This window comes from Cydia strobilella, chromosome Z (assembly GCF_947568885.1).
Source record: "Cydia strobilella chromosome Z, ilCydStro3.1, whole genome shotgun sequence".
NCBI classification, from domain to species: Eukaryota; Metazoa; Arthropoda; class Insecta; order Lepidoptera; family Tortricidae; genus Cydia; species Cydia strobilella.
The window spans coordinates 4932040-4953446 of record NC_086068.1 but is presented as its reverse complement, the minus strand read 5'-3'; the positions used below and the strand labels follow the sequence as shown (position 1 = coordinate 4953446).

At 36.2% G+C, this 21407-nt stretch overlaps 1 protein-coding gene and 1 long non-coding RNA gene across 2 annotated transcripts in view; one reads left to right on the top strand and one right to left on the bottom strand.

The window, feature by feature from the left end:
- LOC134754503 (uncharacterized) overlaps positions 1-21407 on the top strand; it is a 300790-nt gene that overhangs the window by 105042 nt on the left and 174341 nt on the right. The window lies entirely within an intron of this gene.
- Positions 13949-20595, bottom strand: LOC134754379 (golgin subfamily A member 6-like protein 22). Its single transcript, XM_063690682.1, has 2 exons — positions 20493-20595; positions 13949-16106 (listed from the first exon to the last, which is right to left on the bottom strand). The coding sequence occupies exons 1-2, from the start codon at positions 20511-20513 to the stop codon at positions 15231-15233; spliced, it is 897 nt and encodes a 298-aa protein (XP_063546752.1). The 5' UTR covers positions 20514-20595; the 3' UTR covers positions 13949-15230.

Genomic DNA, 21407 nt, shown 5'->3' with positions numbered 1-21407 from the left:
GAAATGGCAATGTATTCTTATTTTGTGATTTTTTTTCTGACATTCCTTTCTATTTCATTGACTCCTTTTAATTCATTATTTAGTGTAATTGTGCATGTTTAAGATAAAATGTAGATTTTTGACGATGCAAAAGCAATCCAACAGATCCTACTTGAATAAATTGGTTTTTATCTTTTATATCTTATATTTAATATTTTATTTAAATTAATTAAATTTCAGACTATCACAGGGTAGACTAAATGAATGTTGCAAAAACTGGTCCGCTCACTGTCAGCCCACAGCCTTAAGTCATGTAAACGTTCAGATGCATCTAGATTTCTTTGACCACTAAACGTGACAGCGTTATTTCTTGTCTTTAGAGACGCGCTACACACTAAGATATAAGAGGAAGAGAAAGGGCGTCCGCAAGCTGTGGTCATTTCTCCATACAAACGTACACGACATTTTCCTCCGTATATTTTGCAGCTAGAGCAATGATTTTTTCAACACAGATTACCATTATTAATATCTGTGTCGGACTGTTTTGCTTTTTTTTGATATTTTTGTTTTTTAAGGCGCTGGAGCACTTAAAATATTTGCAAAAACTTCCAAATTTACTAGGCCACAAAGAGAAGTATGGCATTCAAAACTGACATCAATTAGCCTAAAAAGCAAAACCGTCCGACACATATAATTTAATTACCATTTAGATATCAAAATTTCGTTACATTTGGTTAAGTTTTGGAGGAGGAAACAGTCGAGTACAAAACCCCGTTTTTTGAGATTTTTACGCAAGATTTTTGGCGGTGGGTTCATGTGACTTAAGTCTAAATCTAACATAGCTTAGCTAGATCGTGTAGCCGCGGGGCCAAACCCGTTGGTTACCTCACTGGCATTTAAGACCGCATATTCTTTAAGGATTAGCGCACAATGGATCCCAATATAATGTGACCCCCACAGAAATAAATATACCATAGAAGACGCAAATGCATCTACTTCGCGTGTCCGAACCCCGACCAAGCGTCGAGGTTGACCGTCGCTCTTTACAGTCCACGCCGCCGGTTGTTGCAGCCGGACGTCCGCGAATACTTAAAAAATGCTTCGTTGCATGATAATTAACTGCAACAGCCCAATAATTGCGAGCACCCAAAGGCAAAAACATATTTACTATCACAGATAAGTAATTTTAAAATTATATTATGCGTAAATTTTGTATGAAAAAGTTGAATATTTGGCGTCTCGATACTCTCAACAGCCTAGTTTGAGGGTCTACCGCGAACTAAAAATAGATTCCAAAAATCGACGATGTCAACTCTCCTCTATCACAACTCACCTCGGTCTCCCCTACTGTGGGACAAGGTCGATCTGTGTAGAAATGTCCTATATTATTTATTTACTTACAGTACATATTCTGCTACTTTCCCGCACTAGTGCGGGAATGAGCACTTTCCGTGCCTATGTAGAGTTTAAAGGGCCATATGCACTGTAAAACGTTGTAATTTGCAACTCATGTCGATTTAAAGCACTCCCTTCGGTCGTATTTTAATTTATCGCCATTCATTGCTAATTTCCTACTGTCCGCACTTGTATCGTAAATAACTATAGGTGGATTATTAACTATTTATTATCGTTATTACATCCCGTCAGTCTTGGGAATATTAAAAATATACAATTTAATTATTATTTCACTTATAAGTAAATAAAAGGCTTGCGTCCGCGCCAGTTAGCGTTGTTCCAGGGGCGTAGCTAGAGGATATGGCGCCCGGGGCAGTCACCAAATTTGCGCCCCCTGATGACTGACAAAAGTTTCCCTGCTGCTGCCTTTTGCCCATTTTGGCCCCCCCCTTGGGTGGCGCCCGGGGCACTTGCCCCTCTGCCCCCTCCCCCCTAGTTACGCCACTGCGTTGTTCATACTATTTTTCGTCAACCCCGCTCCGTGAAACCGTGGCAGCTAGCAGATGCCGTCAAGAAGCGTTGCTTGTATTTATTTAATTTACAACAGCATCTCGGCAAGCATTCGCAATCTCATCCGAGCTAGCTGTCCTTACGCAATAAAAAAACATCTAGACGTTACTGATCCTAGATTTCAAATCTGCATTGATTAATGTTTGACTTATATGATCTTGCGTTAGGTATACGAGTTATTTTGCATTATATTGTGAAATTTAGTAAAGAATGTGGTAACGTCTTCATTATTCATGGTTGTAATATATTTTATTGCAAATTTTTAGTCTAGACTTTGACAAGATGTTGACTAATACCCATCCAACAGGTTCATGTAACTATGCTTCTAGTTTCTACATATGTCTTTAATGAGGTCACATTAAGTTCACGTGGGGTAAGAAAAGCATAGTTTACTTTGCTCGGGGCATGTGAAGTATTTTTAGGTTTTTTTATGGCTTGACACGGACGCAGAGTAATAGCAACCCCAGACGACACTTCCTATCTAACCGCGTAGTGAAAGCGTGGAACAGTTTGCCCGATTCAGTGATCAGTGCACCCTTGATAAACTCTGTTAAAAACAAACTCGATGAACACTTTCGAAGACTACAAAACACAAGTGGACATTGATGTGCACGTATCAGCTTTAAGTTGCCTGTGCACATAATAATAATAAGCTAAAACCTACTTATGTTTAAAATTTGAAGATCGTTGGTCTGCTAGAAGTACCTTAGAATTATGATGATCGATGCCGGTGTCGATTTTAGTCGCAAAAATGTAAAATTGATAGATTTAGTCCGTGAAATTTTACACCTTTTGTTACCTAATTGAAAAAACAAGTACTGGTTTCTATTAGCACGTCTTCTTATCTTACCTTTTATCAGATCAGTTTTTTGAAAACAGACTCACTAAATTAGTAATGTTTGCTTTTCTTATGGACGTTTAGGTAAACGCGCGTAAAGCACTGATTTTGTCGCTCTTATTTGTAAATTTCGTAAAGTTTGGACTGCTAAACATGGTAATTTTGTATTACACATATCCTGTACTTGACGTTTATCAGACTACATTTTTATTATTATGACTTTAAAGTAGTGTAAATGAAAGTTAGACGAAATCAATTTTCTCCAGAAATTACTTCAAAACAAGTGACAATTTCTCTGAAAATCGACTTAATTTCAACGTAATTTTGATACTTAAACAATCTACAACATTTGCTGAAACTATACTTACCTATATATATCAATTTGTATAATTTACCACCATGATTTTTTGATGAATTTTTAAAAACTGCCCCTTCTCTTCATGCATTACCGGTGACGCACGCTCGCGACCTCATTATTAAAAGGCAAGATAAGAAGACGTGCTAATAGAAATCAATACTTGTTATTTAGATATTACGTAACAAAACGTGTATAATTTCAACGACTAAATCTATCAATTTTACATTTTTGCTCCAAAATCGACTACGGCCTCTTAAGTGAGTGTGTCAGTGACAAAACTAAGGAACTTTGACGTGCAATAATTATTAATATTGTTTACTTCAAGGATGTGTCACACTTGTTATTATGATTTAGGAGTTCATTTACTATCGATATCTATAACACAGTAATTTGAGAGTCGATATTTAAATTTGCATCCACGTTGAATCCACGACGCGCATTTATGCCGACACACCGCGCCGCGCCGCGCCGCTTCGCTTTCGGGTCATGATCGCTTATCTAACATTTCCATAGGTATCAACAAAGGTTTCTATTACAGGCTAAGACATTTCCATAATCATCAATGGTTTAATATTTCTTCCGCGCCGCAACGTGTCGCTTCGCGTTCGCGTCAAGATCACTCATCTAGGACGCGGCCACCGCGCCGCCGCCGCAAAGCTCCGCGTTGAAATCGGCCGCGCTTCTCCGTTTGCGTTCCTGACCTGGCCGCTCAAGGACGCCGCGTCAAAACACAGATTTTATGGCGTTTAAATTAAATCTACCATAACTACATTTCTGTGATATTTATAAACCCCTATACTGTGCCAGTATTGTCTCCTGGACAACGAGACTCACAGGCGTATTCTAATTTAAAAAATAGGTTAAGAATTGGATCTGGATTGGATCTGATCTGTTAGTAGCAATATTCGTTAGAGGCCATACACACTTTTTCAGACAAATAAAGGACGCACCAAACCGCACTATTAAAACGCGCCATGAAAACAGACTAGCACTGCCAAAATCACACTTACAAATGCATAGAAATAGTCCACATTCCCGATTTATAGATATTTTCAACAAAATTCCCGAAAGATTTAAAGAAATAAATCCCACCGCCTTTAAAAATAACCTTAAAAAACTGCTAATTGAAAAATGCTATTATACTGTTAACGAATTCCTAAACGACGCCAATGTATGACTTATTTAAAGTAATTTGATTGCCTAACTTTGACTCAAATATTGACGAATCAGAATTCATTTATTTAGCAAAAATATTGACATTAAATCATTAGAATAAATTTTAGGTTAAACATGTATGTAAGTAAATTATGTGACGTATTATGAATATTAAGATTTGATTATTCTTACTGTAAATTATGTGTTAGATATAATTAGTAAATTGCTTCACCCTATCCGGGTTCATGTACCATAGTAATAAGTCCTAGACATAATTCATTGTACATGACTGCAATAAACGAATACGAATATCTAAGTGACGGGTTTGGTTGAAGAAATGACAGTTTTCACATTGACAGATCAGATCTATATCAGAATCCAGATTCCAGATCTAATTCTTAACCTGTTATCAAAATCAGAATACGCCTGAGAGTAACAACAACAGTAAAGTTGAGTGAAGCTACATAAAAGTGTGTAAAAATCTTGTAAATAAGTAGGGTGGAAATACTTAATATACGAGTACTCACAATACAAACTCCAAGTACACTCGATGCATGTTTTAAAAAGTTTTCCCGTCTAGTTTACAAGAAACCTACAGACTTAGCTAACTTTGTAACGTAGCTAACGTGTGTAACGATAAAAAATTATATGTTAACTTCTTATTTCTTACAGAAGTCATAAGAAGTCGTGTATAGTAGTCGAACTATCATTGAACTTTTTCCACTCCACTATCCTAAGGCCAGGATTACACTTATAAGTTTTACTTACCCAAGTAGGGACAAAGCTATTTGCTAGAATGAGATAACGATATTCATATCTCATTCAGTATAGCTGTGTCCTTAAGTAAAACTTACAAGTGTAATCCTGGCCTAAGAAAAGTTCACCATCGAATACTTACGCTGCGTCGCGTCTTACGGCGAACAACAAGCGAAGCGCTGCGGCGCGGCGCGGCGGGCCCTCGGCGTTCGCATTCGCAACGAGATCGCCCACGTAGGAACACTTCTATAGGTATCAAAGGATTGTTTCACCCCGCGCCGCATCGCGTTCGAGTGTTGTTCGTCTACGTAGTACGCTGCGTTACAATGTTTCGTACGTTAATGTGAATATGTCGTGGCCAGAACCCCATATAGTGTACCCTATATAGTGTCAATTTCATTCTATAGCGTGACGAGCGTTCGCGCTTGCGTTGTCTATTTTATTTTGTATGGGATTTTGAACAGCGCGCCAAGCGGGACGTTTTGGAAACTCAAAATCCAATACAAAATGACAAAGCACGTCACGTCACGTTATCGAATGAAATTTAAACTAGGGTTACTGTAGTTTGTGTGGATTTGAGTTTAGTTTGAATGATTTTTCTGGGCATGTTTTTGACCATTTGTCATAGAATAACAAACTGTTACATCTGCAAATCTTTAGAAAATTTGCGTTTTTACGGTACTTGTTAGTTGAGCGTTTCTTTTTTTTGCCATTTTTTATGTGACCTTTTTGCAACTTTTGTGTTATTTCTACTCAGAATCACGAGCTGTTGATCCTAATGGGATAAAAAAATGTCGCAAGGTTTTTTTCCTATTGTGTTACCATTTCCCCATATACTTTGTATGGCGGTAACAAAAACGAAAGTTTGAAAAATGTATGGAAATTTTGGGACACTTTTTTTCTTCTATAAGGATGAAAAGGGCTCGTGATCCGGACTAGAAATAATACAAGTGGCAAAAAAGGCCCCAAAAAAATGGCAAAAAAAGAAACGCTCAGTCAGGGGTGCGAACTCCTCGCTTCGGGCAAACTCATCTCCGCTCGGCTCAGCATTGCTCCGAGCAATTATTAGTGTTGGCACAACTTGACGTTCCTTTACGTGCACGACCACAGATAAGATAATGTCTTGAATTTTGATAACCCATAGCCGAAAGGGATAGTGATATATTAGAAAGGAACAGCATGATTCGACCCTGAACCTCTGTCAAACTTCGGTATTGTAGGAAGTTTCCTTCCTGTACGGTAGTACTATTTATTCTGTGGCTCAGTTACTCGCGTTGTATAGGATTTTCGGCTGTGCTCATACGCGAGAGGTAAGTAGGTACTTACTCTAAACCCACTCTTAACACCGGATTACGACATTAGAAATTTGAAATTGTAATAATTAAATCGCTGCATGATTTTTCTAATGTTAGTCATTAATCTGACATGTTATTTATATTACAAGATTTTATTTAACTTGCCCTCTGTTAGTATGTATGCTAGTTGGTTTGGTAGTTAGTGTGGGTCAAATCTTGGAAGCTAAATTTGACCCACTTCCCTATTTCCGATTGAGCTGAAAACTTGCATGCATATGTGTCGGGTGACAATGCAATATAAAGGATGACTCACGTTAGACCGGGCCGTGTCCGGGCCGGAGCTTCCGGCGCTTCGTTTTCTATGGAAACCATCACGTGATCACCTGTCATGTCATAGAAAAGTAAGCGCCGGAAGCTCCGACTCGGATACGGCCCGGTCTAACGTGAGTCATCCTTTATGGTACCATCGAGCTGATCTGATGATGTAGACAGGAGGTGGCCATAGGAACTCTGTGATAAAACAACGCAACCTAATTGTGTTTGGGGTTTTTAGAATTATCTCGATGAGTATTAGTTGCCTGTGGAAAAAAAGTACAGTCAGCGATAAAAGCTTGTACCAAAAATTATATTTTTGACTAAACCATTATTATTTTAATCTTACTTTATATTATAGTTGCAACTAACTATACTTCAAATTTTGCATGCTACATTAAACCGGGTTGAGAGCATGGAGTTATAAAACCTTAATTGTTAGTAGCGGCGTAGAGTAACTTATACTAGAGCGGTACTGTCATAGTAAATTTTGTAACCCCAGTAAATTCACTGCCATCTGTCGACACACTTTAAAACTAAAAATGAAGATTTATGAAAATACGATAGAATGTATTTAAATATAGATAAATGATTTTTTTTATTTGCATTAATTATTTTTATGATTTTGACCCATGTTCTATCACTGATATGCGTTAAAATTGTTAAATAACAAACGAAACCGTCAACGCCATCTATACGACTGTAGGCCAAAACTAGTAGCGCCCTCTGAACGAGAATCAAATTGTCTTGATTTTCTAGGCACGTTTTTTCCTTAGACTGTATCCATCTATTACGGAGTTATATCTATCTTTGGTAGCGGCGTAGCGGGGTCTTCTGTCACAAGTATTTACAATAATTACTAAGAGATTCCAAGCATAACTATTTGTGAATTATGAAATTGTAAGCAAATAAAAAAATTGCATTTTTGAATTTCATTTTGTAATCCCATATTCAGAAAAATATATTCAAAAGCGCGTATCAACTAACACCATTGCATAACACAGCCGTTTTGGCTCTTCTACAGTGTTGTTGTGAAGCCTCAATCAAGGGCTATTGTACTGTTGCTGCGTTCAAATTTCAATCGTATCTACAGCCTTTAAAACTCAAAAGAGAATAAAAATAGGAAACCTACGATATGCTCGGAAATAAATGACGTAAGTGGACTGTGTTTGTGAATTAGTTGTGATTGTGTTGAAACTGTTGGTTGTAAATGGATAGGCGAGCTATAATTGGTTTGGGTGTCAGTTAGTTCAAAGAAAAATGAGACCAGACGGTAAAGGCTAGGAGACGATATAAAAAAAACTGCTTGCAGTACCCCTAGTATTTTTTTTTTTGCGTTGTGTCATTTTGTATGGAATTTTGAGTTTCCTAAACGCCCCGCTTGGCGCGCTGTTCTAAATCACATACAATCAGAAATGAAGCGTGTGTGTGTGTGTGTGTGTTTAGATAATTTTAAACCGGGTCACTCACCCGTGTGGGGGTGGGGTGAGTGACCCGGTTTAAAATAATCTAAAGTCTCACGCGAGTTTTATAGTGTGTGTGTTTACTTAAAAAAAGAATAACCAACACCCTTTTGAAGAGAGCCTGTATGTACGGGTCAAATCTTGCAAGATAAATTTGACCCACTGACTTCCAATGAAGCTAAAAATTTGCTTACATATGTAAGTCGGGTGACAATGCAATATTATGGTACCATCGAGCTGATCTGATGATGGAGACAGGAGGTGGCCATAGGAACTGTGATGAAACAACTAAACCTAATTGTGTTTGGGGTTTTAAGAATTGTCTTGATGACTTGATGAGTATTAGTTACCTGTGGAAATAAAAGTATAGTCAGCGATAAAAGCTTGTACCCAAAATATAAATTTTGCCAAAACATGTACTAAACTTGAAATAAAACTATGAAAACGGATTATATCGCGTATATTGAATTTATAATACATCCCGACGTTTCGAACTCTTTACAGCGTCCGTGGTCAACGGGTGACTGAGGAAAAATTACAAAATGCAAAAATACCCACATACTAAAATAATGAACAATCATAGACTACAAACTTTAAGGCTGGTTGTACATGCAAAATCGGTTCATAAGGCTAGTTATACACTATAATTATTTTTCAAGTAAAGATATATATATATACGCGATAAAAATAAACTATGCCGGCTCCAACCCTACACCACGGACCCGAGAAGATTTAATTCCCTCCTAAATTGTAGGAGGGTATCCCAATATGGGACCGGCAACAAACTCGGCGGGACACATCTTTTCAAAACATCAGAACCGAAACCGAAGACAATATTATGTACTAAACTTTTTTGTTTTGTATTAAGAGGATAATACCAGCTGAACCCCTTCTCAGACTTGTGAATTCTAGGTAAATATCTCCGTCGCGCTGACGGGGACGGCTCCTAAAAGTAGTGCGATAAGGACAACTGCAGCTTAGGCAAAAAAAATCCTGCGTAAAAATCTCACAATGCGAGGTCATGTTCCTCCAAAACTTAACCAATCGTAACGAAATTTTGGAAACGGAATGAGAAAGAAATGATCTGTGTCTGACCGTTTTGATTTTTGCGTTTATTGTTGCCAGTTTTGTATTGGCGTCTGTTTACAGCGCATTTATTTGGCCGTGTTTGAAGTAACCTAGTTTTTATAAAAACAAGAATATCATAAAAAAGCAAAACGTACAGATACTAGTAATATTGAACCCAAAAAAATATTCATCTAGGGCCAAAATCCAGAGAGGAAAATGTCCATAACGTTTGCATGGAAAAATTACTACTGATGTATCCTCTTAATTTGCATCGTTAGCACTAATCAAGAAAACATCTACGTTTATTGCTTGAATAATTGAGGTTTTTGTGAATAATTTAGGTCATTGTGAATAATTGAGGTTTATGTGAATAATTGAGGTTTATGTGAGCGCCTCATGCTCATGTAAATAAAAAAATATGTGATGATGAGGGAAGGAAAGTCAGCCATTTTTGAGAGTTTGTTCCAAAATAATGGCTATCTGTTAACAGAAACATAATAAAGTAAGCTCTAAATCCCTACTAATATTATAAACGCGAAAGTAACAATCTGTCTGTCTGTTACTTCTTCACACTTAAACCGCTGAACTGATTTAAATGAAATTTAAGACACATGATCATCAATCATCATCACCCCACGCAGACGAAGTCGCGGACAGAAGAAAGTCAAATAAACAATAAACATATTTATGTTCAACGACGTCCGCAGATTATACTCGGCTCTCGGGCAACATCAACCACAAACAGTCAGGCGAAACCTCCTTTCGGTTTCAAAGCCGACACAGTAACAAGGGTAATCATTTCTTCCATATTGGACTTTTTAAACATGACGCTTGACGCATACAAATGAGTTGTTAGGTAATTTAAACATGAGAATTTTAATAAAAAACTTATAAAATTTCAAATCTTAAGAAAAGTAGAAAACAGATTGTTGTTACCTAATTACTCTTGTATTGTAGCTGTATACATGGCTATTGTCCTGCCAAATCTCTTGTATGCCTCAGAAACGTGGTGCCTGTATCGTAAGCATACTCGCTCATTGGACAGCTTCCATCTGAGATGCCTCCGCGAAATTATGGGCGACCATTGGTCCGACCGTATTAGGAACACGGAGATCCTTAGGCGTGCCGATGTCGCTGGAATGGAGGTCTACCTAATGAGACGACAGCTACGATGGTGCGGTCACGTCTCCCGCATGTCCCAGGATCGAGTCGCGAAACGCATCTTCTACTGCGAATTTCAAGATGGTTGCGGTTCAAAGATGTGCTGAAGCGGCATATGAAGTGCTCATATGGAGCCAACGACATGGGAGAGCCTAGCCAGTGACCGTCCACGTTGGAGGCATATTGTGCAGACGCAGGTGCGTCAGTTTGAAGCTAGGCGGCGCACAGAACTCGACGCTAAGCGCGACGAGCTAAAGGCCAGACCACCTGTAGCCATACGTTACAATTATGTCGGAGGGGTGCTGACCTGCAGCGAGTGTCGCAGATTCGCTGCAAAAATTGGCTATGTCAGTCACCTGAGAGCGCACCAGCGACGCTCTCAGTGGTAAAACGCAGCCGCTGTGGCACAAATCGGCTAGGAGATGATGATGTATTGTATAGTAGTATTTTCCACAATAAAGCGGTCCACGGTAAGCATACACGTAAATTTCTGTAAATTGTAAGCAGAAAAAAACGTGTTATATTTCATTAAAATTATTGGTGCTGTGTAAAAGCGGGATTCCACCAGTGTTGTGCATTGTGCGGGTCAATCATATCAAGTTATATTTATCTTTGATCATATTCAGTAAGTACAAAACCAAGTGAGAGTCGGACTCACCCACCGAAAATTCCGTACTTTTTATTAGGGTTCCGTACCCAAAGGGTAAAAACGAGACCCTATTACTAAGACTCCGCTGTCCGTCTGTCTGTCACCAGGTGTATTCTCATGAGCCGTGATAGCTAGACAGTTGAAATTTTCACAGCTGATGTATTTCTGTTGCCGCTATAACAACAAATACTAAAAAGTACGGAACCCTCGGTGCGCGAGTCCGACTCGCACTTGGCCGATTTTAGTATTTGTTATTATAGCGGCAACAGAAATACATCTGTGAAAATTGCAACTGTTTAGCTATCACGGTTTATGAGATACAGCCTGGTGACAGATACTATAAACACAGAATAAAATAAAGATTTAGGCTCTCATACAACAAACGTGATTTCTTGGCCGTTTTTTGTGTAATGGTACAGAACCCTTCGTGCGCGAGCCCGACTCGCACTTGGCTGGTTTTATACCCTTTGGGTACGGAACCCTAAAAATGCTTGTGCCACACACAGGTTATTTCGCCATTACGCCCCCGTTCTAAATTCCGAAAAGTTCTGTCATAAGCAGACAGAACTTTTCGTGGCAAAAGCGAGTGAAACACGATGAAATAACATGTCTGTTATCGACGTTACCTTGATTGACGCTATAGTAAAATTTTAGCTACCGTGAAATGGGGTGAGTAGGGTTCGCGGGGAGAGTTGTGTTATGAATGAGGAGAAAAGGGATGAAAGGGGGGTGAGATGGGATTTTAAGGCTACTGCTACAAAAATAATGTATTCCAATTTAAAATGGAGCTATAGTAATACTCATAAAAAAAATCGATACAACAATCTTCCAAAATCACCATTTGTATGAAAACCCATCTCATCCCAATTACGAGGGACTACGGAATGAGGTGGGATTTCCTGTTTATCGTCAAAGTTATGAAATTTCTACCCAAAATAAAATAAAAACTAAAATACAAACGTTCGGAACACTTATTATATACACCATTCAGTTTGCATATGTAGAAATAAAATGTTATCGAGGTTTGAATGTCAGGTTTGCTCCTACTCACCCCATTTTACGGTAACAATTTTTTCAAACTTAAATTAAAACAGTCCGGATAATCTTTTGGATCACACAGTTTTACTACACGAGTTCCAAATGAGCTACATTTACTCGTACTTTCACTTTCGGGAACAATTAATTCACTCACACATTCATTCATTTACACTTTACTTTTGATCTCATTATCACATTTTGATATCATTCAAACTATTGTACATAACTACAGACAACCAACTGGAATAACTATAGAAATGTGTCTAGCACAAATATCACCCAACGGAAATTGTGCCGTGTGCGACTCCCTTGAATACAACATGAAATTGACATCCCCGGTAGGTATTCACTATAGATTAGTCCCACATTGTCTTCTAATGCAATTAAACCCAATCAAATGGGCTGTTCCAATTTAGTCACCATTAACCGGAATTAATTGGACCGAAATGGCTTTAGTGTTTAATAGTGACATAATCACCGGATGTATAAGGTAGGTTTTGGAGTAATTAAAATCCCACCAAAAACATTTTCACGTAAAATGTTGCAGACGACCACATATCTTGCAATGTTAAAATGTTATCAGATCTCATGTAGAGCCAAGCTTTACACGCCCTAACTCTACAAGCCATAACTTCAGAAATTCTACACCTTAGTCAAAATATGTGGCTTGGCCGTTTCATTACTACAAGAATATTGTATAAAAGAAAAGTCACAGTGAATACATTTTTCACCCTGGCTCCCGTATGACGTAGCGAAACGGCCAAGCCTATTTTGACGAAGAGTGTGAAGTTAGCTGTCACCGTAGGTATGAAAAAACACAATAATATTTAAAAAAAGCTGTTTCTGTTTCATATTATTCACATGCAGTGAAATTGCGACCAAGAAATCAGAAATGGTAAATTAGAACCCATTAAGTATGTATGAGTTTAGCTTTTAAACAATGTTTGTACGTTTATCAATTTAAAGCAAAATAAAACTTCATTTTTTATATTAAATTCGTATATTTCTAACACTTAAAAAAACAAAAGTATGTTTATAAAACATATAAAAACAATGTACTCTAACACTGGGAATGTAAACCGAGCCTCTATAAGACAAATATGTACCTTAAATCCTCAAAAACAAGATTCAAAATCGAAGAGATTTGTTATATAAAGTTGTCACATAAAAGGCCTTGGATTTTTTTAATTTATGAGACGAGATGAAATTGCAACAGAATATAAAAAAATATGTTTTCATATAAGAACTTAATTAAGATATTATGTATTAAGTAGTTTGTCATAATTGATGACTCATAAATATGACTTACCTAATAAGTGGAAATATAGAATGTCAAAATATTTTTTTTTGTTGATAAATGCTCACCTGAGACACATTCAAATTATACATTATAAAGCAATTTACAACATGTAAAATGGTTTTAATTTAAATAAATTAAATGAAAGAGCTCATATTAATTTCGGATTAAAACTGCGTAAAAATATGTTTAGCATCTAAACATTATCCTATAAGAACTATGAATGCATAATTTAGTTATCATACTGTTGCACTTTTATCTTTGTACTTAAAATGAGGTGAACTTATTTTAACCTCTTTTTAAATTCCGGATAAGTATGTAAATAGGGGTCCCTTTGCTTCACATAATTATTGAGTCATAATGTAATGATTGTCATATTATCATTAGTCATAATTCTAAAACCGTTAACTTTTAGGATTTTCCTCGGGTTATCATATAGATTAGGTTAGGTTTGTTTTATGGCAATCCTGAAAAGTAACGCGTTTTTGAGAAAAACCAAATTATGACTAATGATAATATGACAATCATTACATTATGGAAAAAAATATATTTTCTACAAATATCAAATTTATCTCGCTCAATGCATGGCACGCAATGCAAAACACTGTAAACTTGGTAAAGGACGCAGATAATAAGTTAGAAAGAGATCTAACATACGTCCGTAAATATACAATCGCAAACAGCATTCGCACCGCGTCGCCATGCAAAAAGAAAACGTTTTTTCTAATAAAGATCTCGTTAATTAAACTAATGTAAAATCAACAAAGGGATCAATTTATGGTGACAGAAATCTACAAAATATAACAGACAAACATCAGTGTGAAACCCAAGATGATTTCGAATACTGGCCTTCTAAAAAGGATACGGCACAAAGATGCCATTCTAATGTCAATCCGACGATTTACTTGTCCCTTAACTGTAGTGTTTTGTCTCCGACAAAGCGATTAGGCATTTAGGTCAATCTAATTGAACTGCACAATTGTTTACAGATAAATCTTTTAAATAACGCCATCGAGTAGATATAATTTAGCATATTGACCTCCATAAACATAGCTCTGTTGTCACCAGTTATATTGCTGTAGCACTCACGCATGTTTATGAATTGCGCGCGAGTGACAGAGACAACTATTTACAGGTCAATAGGGTGTTTGACTGTATTTAAAATAAATTATTTTACACCATGCATAAAATAAAGCGCCGGAAGATTAATAGAGAAACGTAGACAGCAGTTGTTTTTAGACACAATTTCTATTTTAAAACCCGTATAAAGCTATAATGAGTAGGTAATTTGATTGTGACGTCGCATGCTAGTGTTTCATATAAATTCCATAGTAGCAAAATTGTTTTGACAGTTCGAAAAAAGAAACTGATTTGACTAGTAGTCAAATACCCTATAGATGAAATTCTACTCGACCTACAACTGCACTTTAGGTGTTCCCTATAAAGATACATCCCATACGGTGTCAAAAGTTTTCAGGGTTTTCTGGCAAATTGAGAAGATTTGGCTTTAAATCGTAGTCATAACACTACAGTTTTGGAAAACTACCGCTACAACATCCCTTTGAGTACTATAATAGCATATTTACAATTGGTAACTGGTAACAATAGCTAACAAAGTGACTAAAATGGAAGGCAAAAAGACCGACGAAACTACAAAATGGTATTCCATATATACAAATGTGTTTCAGCCGTTAGACCATAAGACAAAAATAGATTATAGGTACATAAAGTTACTCCTATGGTCTATCCTTTTGTCTAAACCCTCGTTGCACTACCATATTAAGACTGGCAATGATCGTAGCGAGATATGAAATACTATCGAAAGTATCTACAGTATCTTTATCTACAATCATTATTATAATATGGTAATGAAATGAAAAGAAAGTGGTTACCTAATTAGTCCCATCCGTGATGCTCGTGGTGGATCGGCACCCACTCTTTCTGCCAGACTGGTTTCCATACCTTTTTCCACGCTGGAACCTCAACAGTCTTCCATACCGGTACCTGTAGCTGTTTCCACTTCTCTACCCAGATCTTCTTTTGTACTGGCACCCAGATTTCTTTCTTCACCGTCTTCCATATTTGTACCTTCTCTTCTATCCATTCCTGCTTTTTCTCCGTCACCCACGCTTGCTTCTTCTCAGTTCGCCAGATCTGTTTCCATTCTTCTTTCCATTCTAATTTCTTTTCCGTTACCCATTCTTGCTTGTGCTCAGTTCTCCATACTTTCTTCCATACGGGTTTCCAGATCATCTTTTTTCGCCATAAATCGTGGCTGGTATATTCCCATCCATGGTCATCTTTGCCTAAGAATTTTTCACCGGGAACGCCTTCCTTCACCCATTCCGGGACGTAATTTTGTTTCCATTCGGGAACTTGAACAGTCTTGGTCACTGGCACTTTGAATTCTTTCCATACTGGTTTGTAAACCTTCTTCCAGTCTGGTACTTGAACCTCCTTCCAGATAGGTACTTGTACTTCCTTCCAGATTGGTTTTTGTACTACTTTCCAAGCGGGCACCTGTTCTTCTTTCCATTGTTGTACTTTTTCAGTTTTCCACGCTGGTTCTTTTTCTTTTTTCCACTCAGTTTTCCAGGCTAGTTTTTTCTCGGTCTTCCAGATTTGCTTCCATTCCTCCTTCCAAACGAGCTTCTTCTTCCACACACCCTCGGGTTGGTGCCAGCCGCCCGGAGAGCGCTTCTCTCTGGTCGCCTCTGCTACATCCTGGGGGACGGGGACTGCTAACGCAGCCGCGAAGGCCAATAACAGTAGCTGCAAACAAAACTATGTCTTAAAATTTTGAGTAGTCTTCAAAATTATATATGTCTACAATTTCTTTCATGAACTTATCAAGAGATGGCTATTTATAGATAAACTAAAATTACTTTCATATCAGTAGGAATAGTCCTTATTTGTCCTGAATCTGCGTGTAACTTCTGACTTACTGGTGGATCTATAATAGTATCCGCATTAAATTATTATTCTTGGCATTACTTAAATCAATTTACCAATCCGTACAAAGGTTAAGTTTGTTAGGTTTTACCGATATGTTTCAAAAGTATTGCACCATCAAATATCTAGTCGTCCAACGAAACCATTTAAGTGCGGCTGGAGTGTATTGGGTAATTTTTAATGAAACTTGTCAGTAAACAAATAGGAATGCTGACCCGTTGAGCTAGTCTAGCCTTAGGCTGTGATTACAGTACAAGCTACGCCACATTAAAAAAAACGCCTAAGCTGCTAAGATTCCATTCGGGTTTCAAATAATTGCATTATTTGTCCCACGACTTAAAATAGCTAATATACTAAGTATAGAATCACTAGCTTTATCACAAAATAATAAAGTTTTAGCTTCCAATTATGTTTCCAGTTCGTCGTGGTCATTAAAATTAAAATATCTTACTAAATGGAAATAAGAAGATCTTCCTAAGTATATTCACATATCACACTCATATCAAATTGCAATTTTTTTGTTGCTTAATTCGATCTATATCTATTTTTTTAAACACCTGAAAGTGCAATCGTATGGTATATAGATTTAATCGTATGGTGTATTTACATAAACATTTCATACAATTAAGTAGCTTATACTACTCTACTACGTAATCTTATTGGTTTAATTATTTTAATAATACTCGACATTATCAAAAAAAAAATATTTAAATTTCCTTGAAAAATTATTAAAAAAAAAAGACTTCAAATTAAGTTTCAGTATTACTCAGAGGAACAAAACCCATTTTTAATGACTCGAACTCTTACCAACTGTATACCTCGTTTTCCAGCATTAGAAAAAGGGAAAACAATCTTGACATGTCTTTTTATAGAAAAACACTAAAAAAAATTGTTACTTTTACTAATGAAACCAAAAGAATGTACATTTGTATGTACCTATTATCCTTGCTATATAATTGTTACCTACATATTTGCTGCGACTTATTGAGTGTTTTTCAATAAAAGGATAATTCAAAATTGTTTACCCTTTTTCTAATGCTAAAAAAAGGTTAAACACCTTACACGTAAGGTTTTGAATGAATGACGGTACTTTCGCATCGCGACTTTTTCCCGTCGATGATTAATGAGTCGTGTATGAATTGAACAATGAACAGTTTTAAAACTAAAGAAACATCTTTAACAGTTTTGAGCCCATACAACTAATGTTAAAGCATTCCGATTTTCACCTTTGTTTCGTAAGAAACACTTTTTTATCTCGGAACAAGGCAGTTTTCTATAATAATTTTTAGAACTTATACAGTGTTTTAATTTAATACGTGCACATTTTTAAACGATGGTTAGCGTAGGACCTAAAAAATATATTGAGATAAATTTTGCTTAGATATACAATGAAAATATTAACCATACGAAATAATTCGGCCCGCAATGTAAGCAACAAGCAACACACAAGCTACGAGATACGGGCTTTCCACAGTAACTGTCAAGCAAATCTTGTCAGTAGAAAAATGCGCGAAATTCAAATTTTCTATGGGACGATAACCCTTCGCGCCTACTTTTTAGGGTTCCGTACCCAAAGAGTAAAAACGAAACCCTATTACTAAGACTCCGCTGTCCGTCTGTCCGTCTGTCCGTCTGTGCGTCTGTCCGTCTGCCCGTCTGTCTGTCTGTCACCAGGCTGTATCTTATGAACCGTGATAATAACCGTAAAATTTTCACAGATGATGTATTTCTGTTGCCGCTATAACAACAAATACTAAAAAGTACGGAACCCTCGGTGCGCGAGTCCGACTCGCACTTTGCCGGTTTTTTTTAATTTGCCTCCTTTTTCTACTGACAATATTTGCTTGGCGAACTATAATTATTACATTAATTATATGTCTGGTTTAATTTATCGCCCGTATTGGATGCACGCTGTATTTTTGAATCGTTAGAATGGTTGCCCTAGAATGCCCTACAATGAAAAATATCTAATATAGTCCTTTCCGGAATATTTAGAATATATAAATATTACTAAAGAAAAATCTAAAACACGAACATTCATTACTAAGAACGATGCCTAAAGGAAATGAATTAGTAAATCTGGTTTAAAAAACCGGCCAAGTGCGAGTGGAAAAAAATCACGTTTGATGTATGGGAGCCCCACTTAAATATTTATTTTATTCTGTTTTTAATTTTTGTTGTTATAGCGGCAGCAGAAATATATCCTCTGTGACAATTTCGACTGTCTAGCTGTCACGGTTGACGAGATTCAGCCTTAGTAATAGGGTCCTGTTTTTACCCTTTTTTTTGGGATTTCGTGGTTGGTCCCATATTAAAAGTTGCTCAGTATAATCCCAAACCTCCCTGGCAACGAGAATGCACTTATTTTTTTGCCACCCTGTATATATTCTGTAAATGTATTTTTTATTTGCTTACTTGTAGATTTCGTCTCGATAATCCATATTCGATGAAATTAAGATAATAATGCTTTATTAGGAAATAAAAGCATTATTTCTTACAAAAAAAAGTACTAGTAAACCAGCCTGAAGAAATTTAATACAGTTAAAATATATTTTTACCCGGATTTCAAAATAATATTCTGTTGTTGAAGCCTTTCAACGCAGTACAGCACTGTGCTATTTTTGTACAGGAATATATGTAAAGTTTCAATTACCTTTACAAATATTACTTTACTTGGATTAAAACCGAAAAAATATTCCAGCATGTAAATAAACTGTTAAAATATCAATCTGTCGAAACTGAAATGGATATTTTGTTTAAATTACGTTTGAGAAATAATTGCCGGTTCAATAAATTGTTGTAAAATAATTTCAATATTTTCACCGGCAAGTGAGTTAAATGTCGATTGATAGTTCAAATTTTAACCCTAATTGACGAGCACAATATTTGTTTTTAATATTTTCTATTCTCATTTTATTTTAATGATATTAGTATGTAACTTTCAGTTTATGAAATTGTTTGATTGTTTTATAACAAATACATTTTGTAAAATAAATTACATATTTTTTGTTTTATTTTTAACTGTTTTAGGTACGTTTTAGTTTTAGCAGTTATATTTAACTAAGAATGTCTATAGTCCGTTTTTAAAGTATAAATATAACTATAAAGTATAAATAAAAATGGTTAGGAACTTATTTTGTTAACAACATTGTTTTTTTTTAAGTTTTTACCCCCAAATATACTTCGTCAGAACAAATTTTTGGGCCATCCTGTATGTATATATTTTGGGGTCCCTTTGTTTGAAATAATTATTGAAAGTCATAATGTAATGATTGTCATATTATCATTAGTCATAATTCTGAAACCGTTAACTTTTCAGGATTTTCCTCGTGTTATCCTATAGGTTAGGTTAGGTTTGTTTTATGGCAATCCTGAGAAGTTACGCGTTTCTGAGAAAACCAAATTATGACTAATGATAATATAACAATCATTACATTATGACTTTCAATAATTATATCAAACTAGAGACCCATATATTTTTCCTATAACTCAAACGCAATTCACTATATGTACAACCTACTCATTAACTTTATCAATCGAAATTTAACCGTAGGTACAATGAAAACTAATATACCACATTACTTACAATGTAAATCTCAAAACAATTTACCTGTACACAAACACGAAAACTTCAAATTAAAATAATACGTGTACAGAAATACGCGCGGAGAATATGAGCTTTTACTCAAACCGCGTAACAGGCAGGCCAATATTGATATTGTTTGATTGACAGCGATATTAACTCGCATGGAGCATGTACTATCTGTTTTCACAAATGTTTAACATGGATGCAACTGACTGTTGACAGAAAATCAGCAACGAATTGTTAATAGTAATTATTTATATTGGAAGGCACACACTTTAATAATATTTATATTTGATATTGACCGCACAATTATATAGGTAGTTATACGTTATATTTAAAACGAACGGGCTGCTTTTAAATTTACACACACATTTTAGAAATTACACTATTTTTAAACCCCCAATATTAGCCCGGTCAAAATAGCGTAATACCGCACATTATTGTTATAAATATTTTTATTTAGAACGCACAATATTTTTACAGACACATTTTTTGAACGGACTATCTGACTTTAAACACCGCACTGCTAACACCAAAAAATACATTATCGTAAGCTATTCCACAATAAAACAGGACTATGTATTTATATTTAAAATACGTGCTATGTAACACTCACTAACCGTGTATGTGAGAGCTCTCATCTTGAGGAGTGAGCCTACACTACAGGTCTGCGCGTACGCAGGATGTATATATCTCGACGGCTGCCCCTCTCTTGCCCGGAAACGTACGGAGAATAGCATGTATACATCTATAATCTATAATTACTTATGTTAATATGCTGTGCGAATATTACAATTTGTTAAATATTACACATAAATTTTAAATGGTATAAACATTTTTAAATAGGGTAATTGGCGGATCATTAGGAATATGTCAATTTCTTAGATAAAACCTTGTTTACCATACCAACGTAAACAATAAGAAGTAAATTTTATACTTATGTATATTTTTCTTAAATATTTTGGGACCTAATGCGTCAGCAAATTTTTATGCAAATAGGAGATACTTTTAATTATGTTTTCCAGACACTTTTAGCAATTACCGAGTTATTTAAACGATCTTATTCATTTTTGTACAAACAAGTTATATGTATAAAATATAATAGACGAATATTATAATTTTTTGTCTGGAATAGATCGCTCTTTAGCGATAAGAATGCCTGTTGTTCATGTGTACTATGTGTGTTTCTTTGGAAATTTTAGACTTTGTATAGACGACTCGGCCATTTTGAGCCAAAGGCTAACCTAACGGGGCTTAGAATTCCAGAGGGTAGTCTTATAGTGTCCATTAGGGATTGCCAAATCCCATCTAGGAGATCCCTAAAACATGGTGTGTTGCCCCTGTATTCACCGCCCTGCATTGAACGGAAACATTCAGCGTCGTTTAATGTAATACACCGTACATGCCTTCAAAGGCCGGCACAGAACAACTGCAACGTGACTAGTAGGGGAGACCGAGGTGAGTTGTGACAGAGGAGAGTGACAACGTCGATTTTTGGGAACTTATTAACTATAAGCAAGTTCGCAACAGCGCCC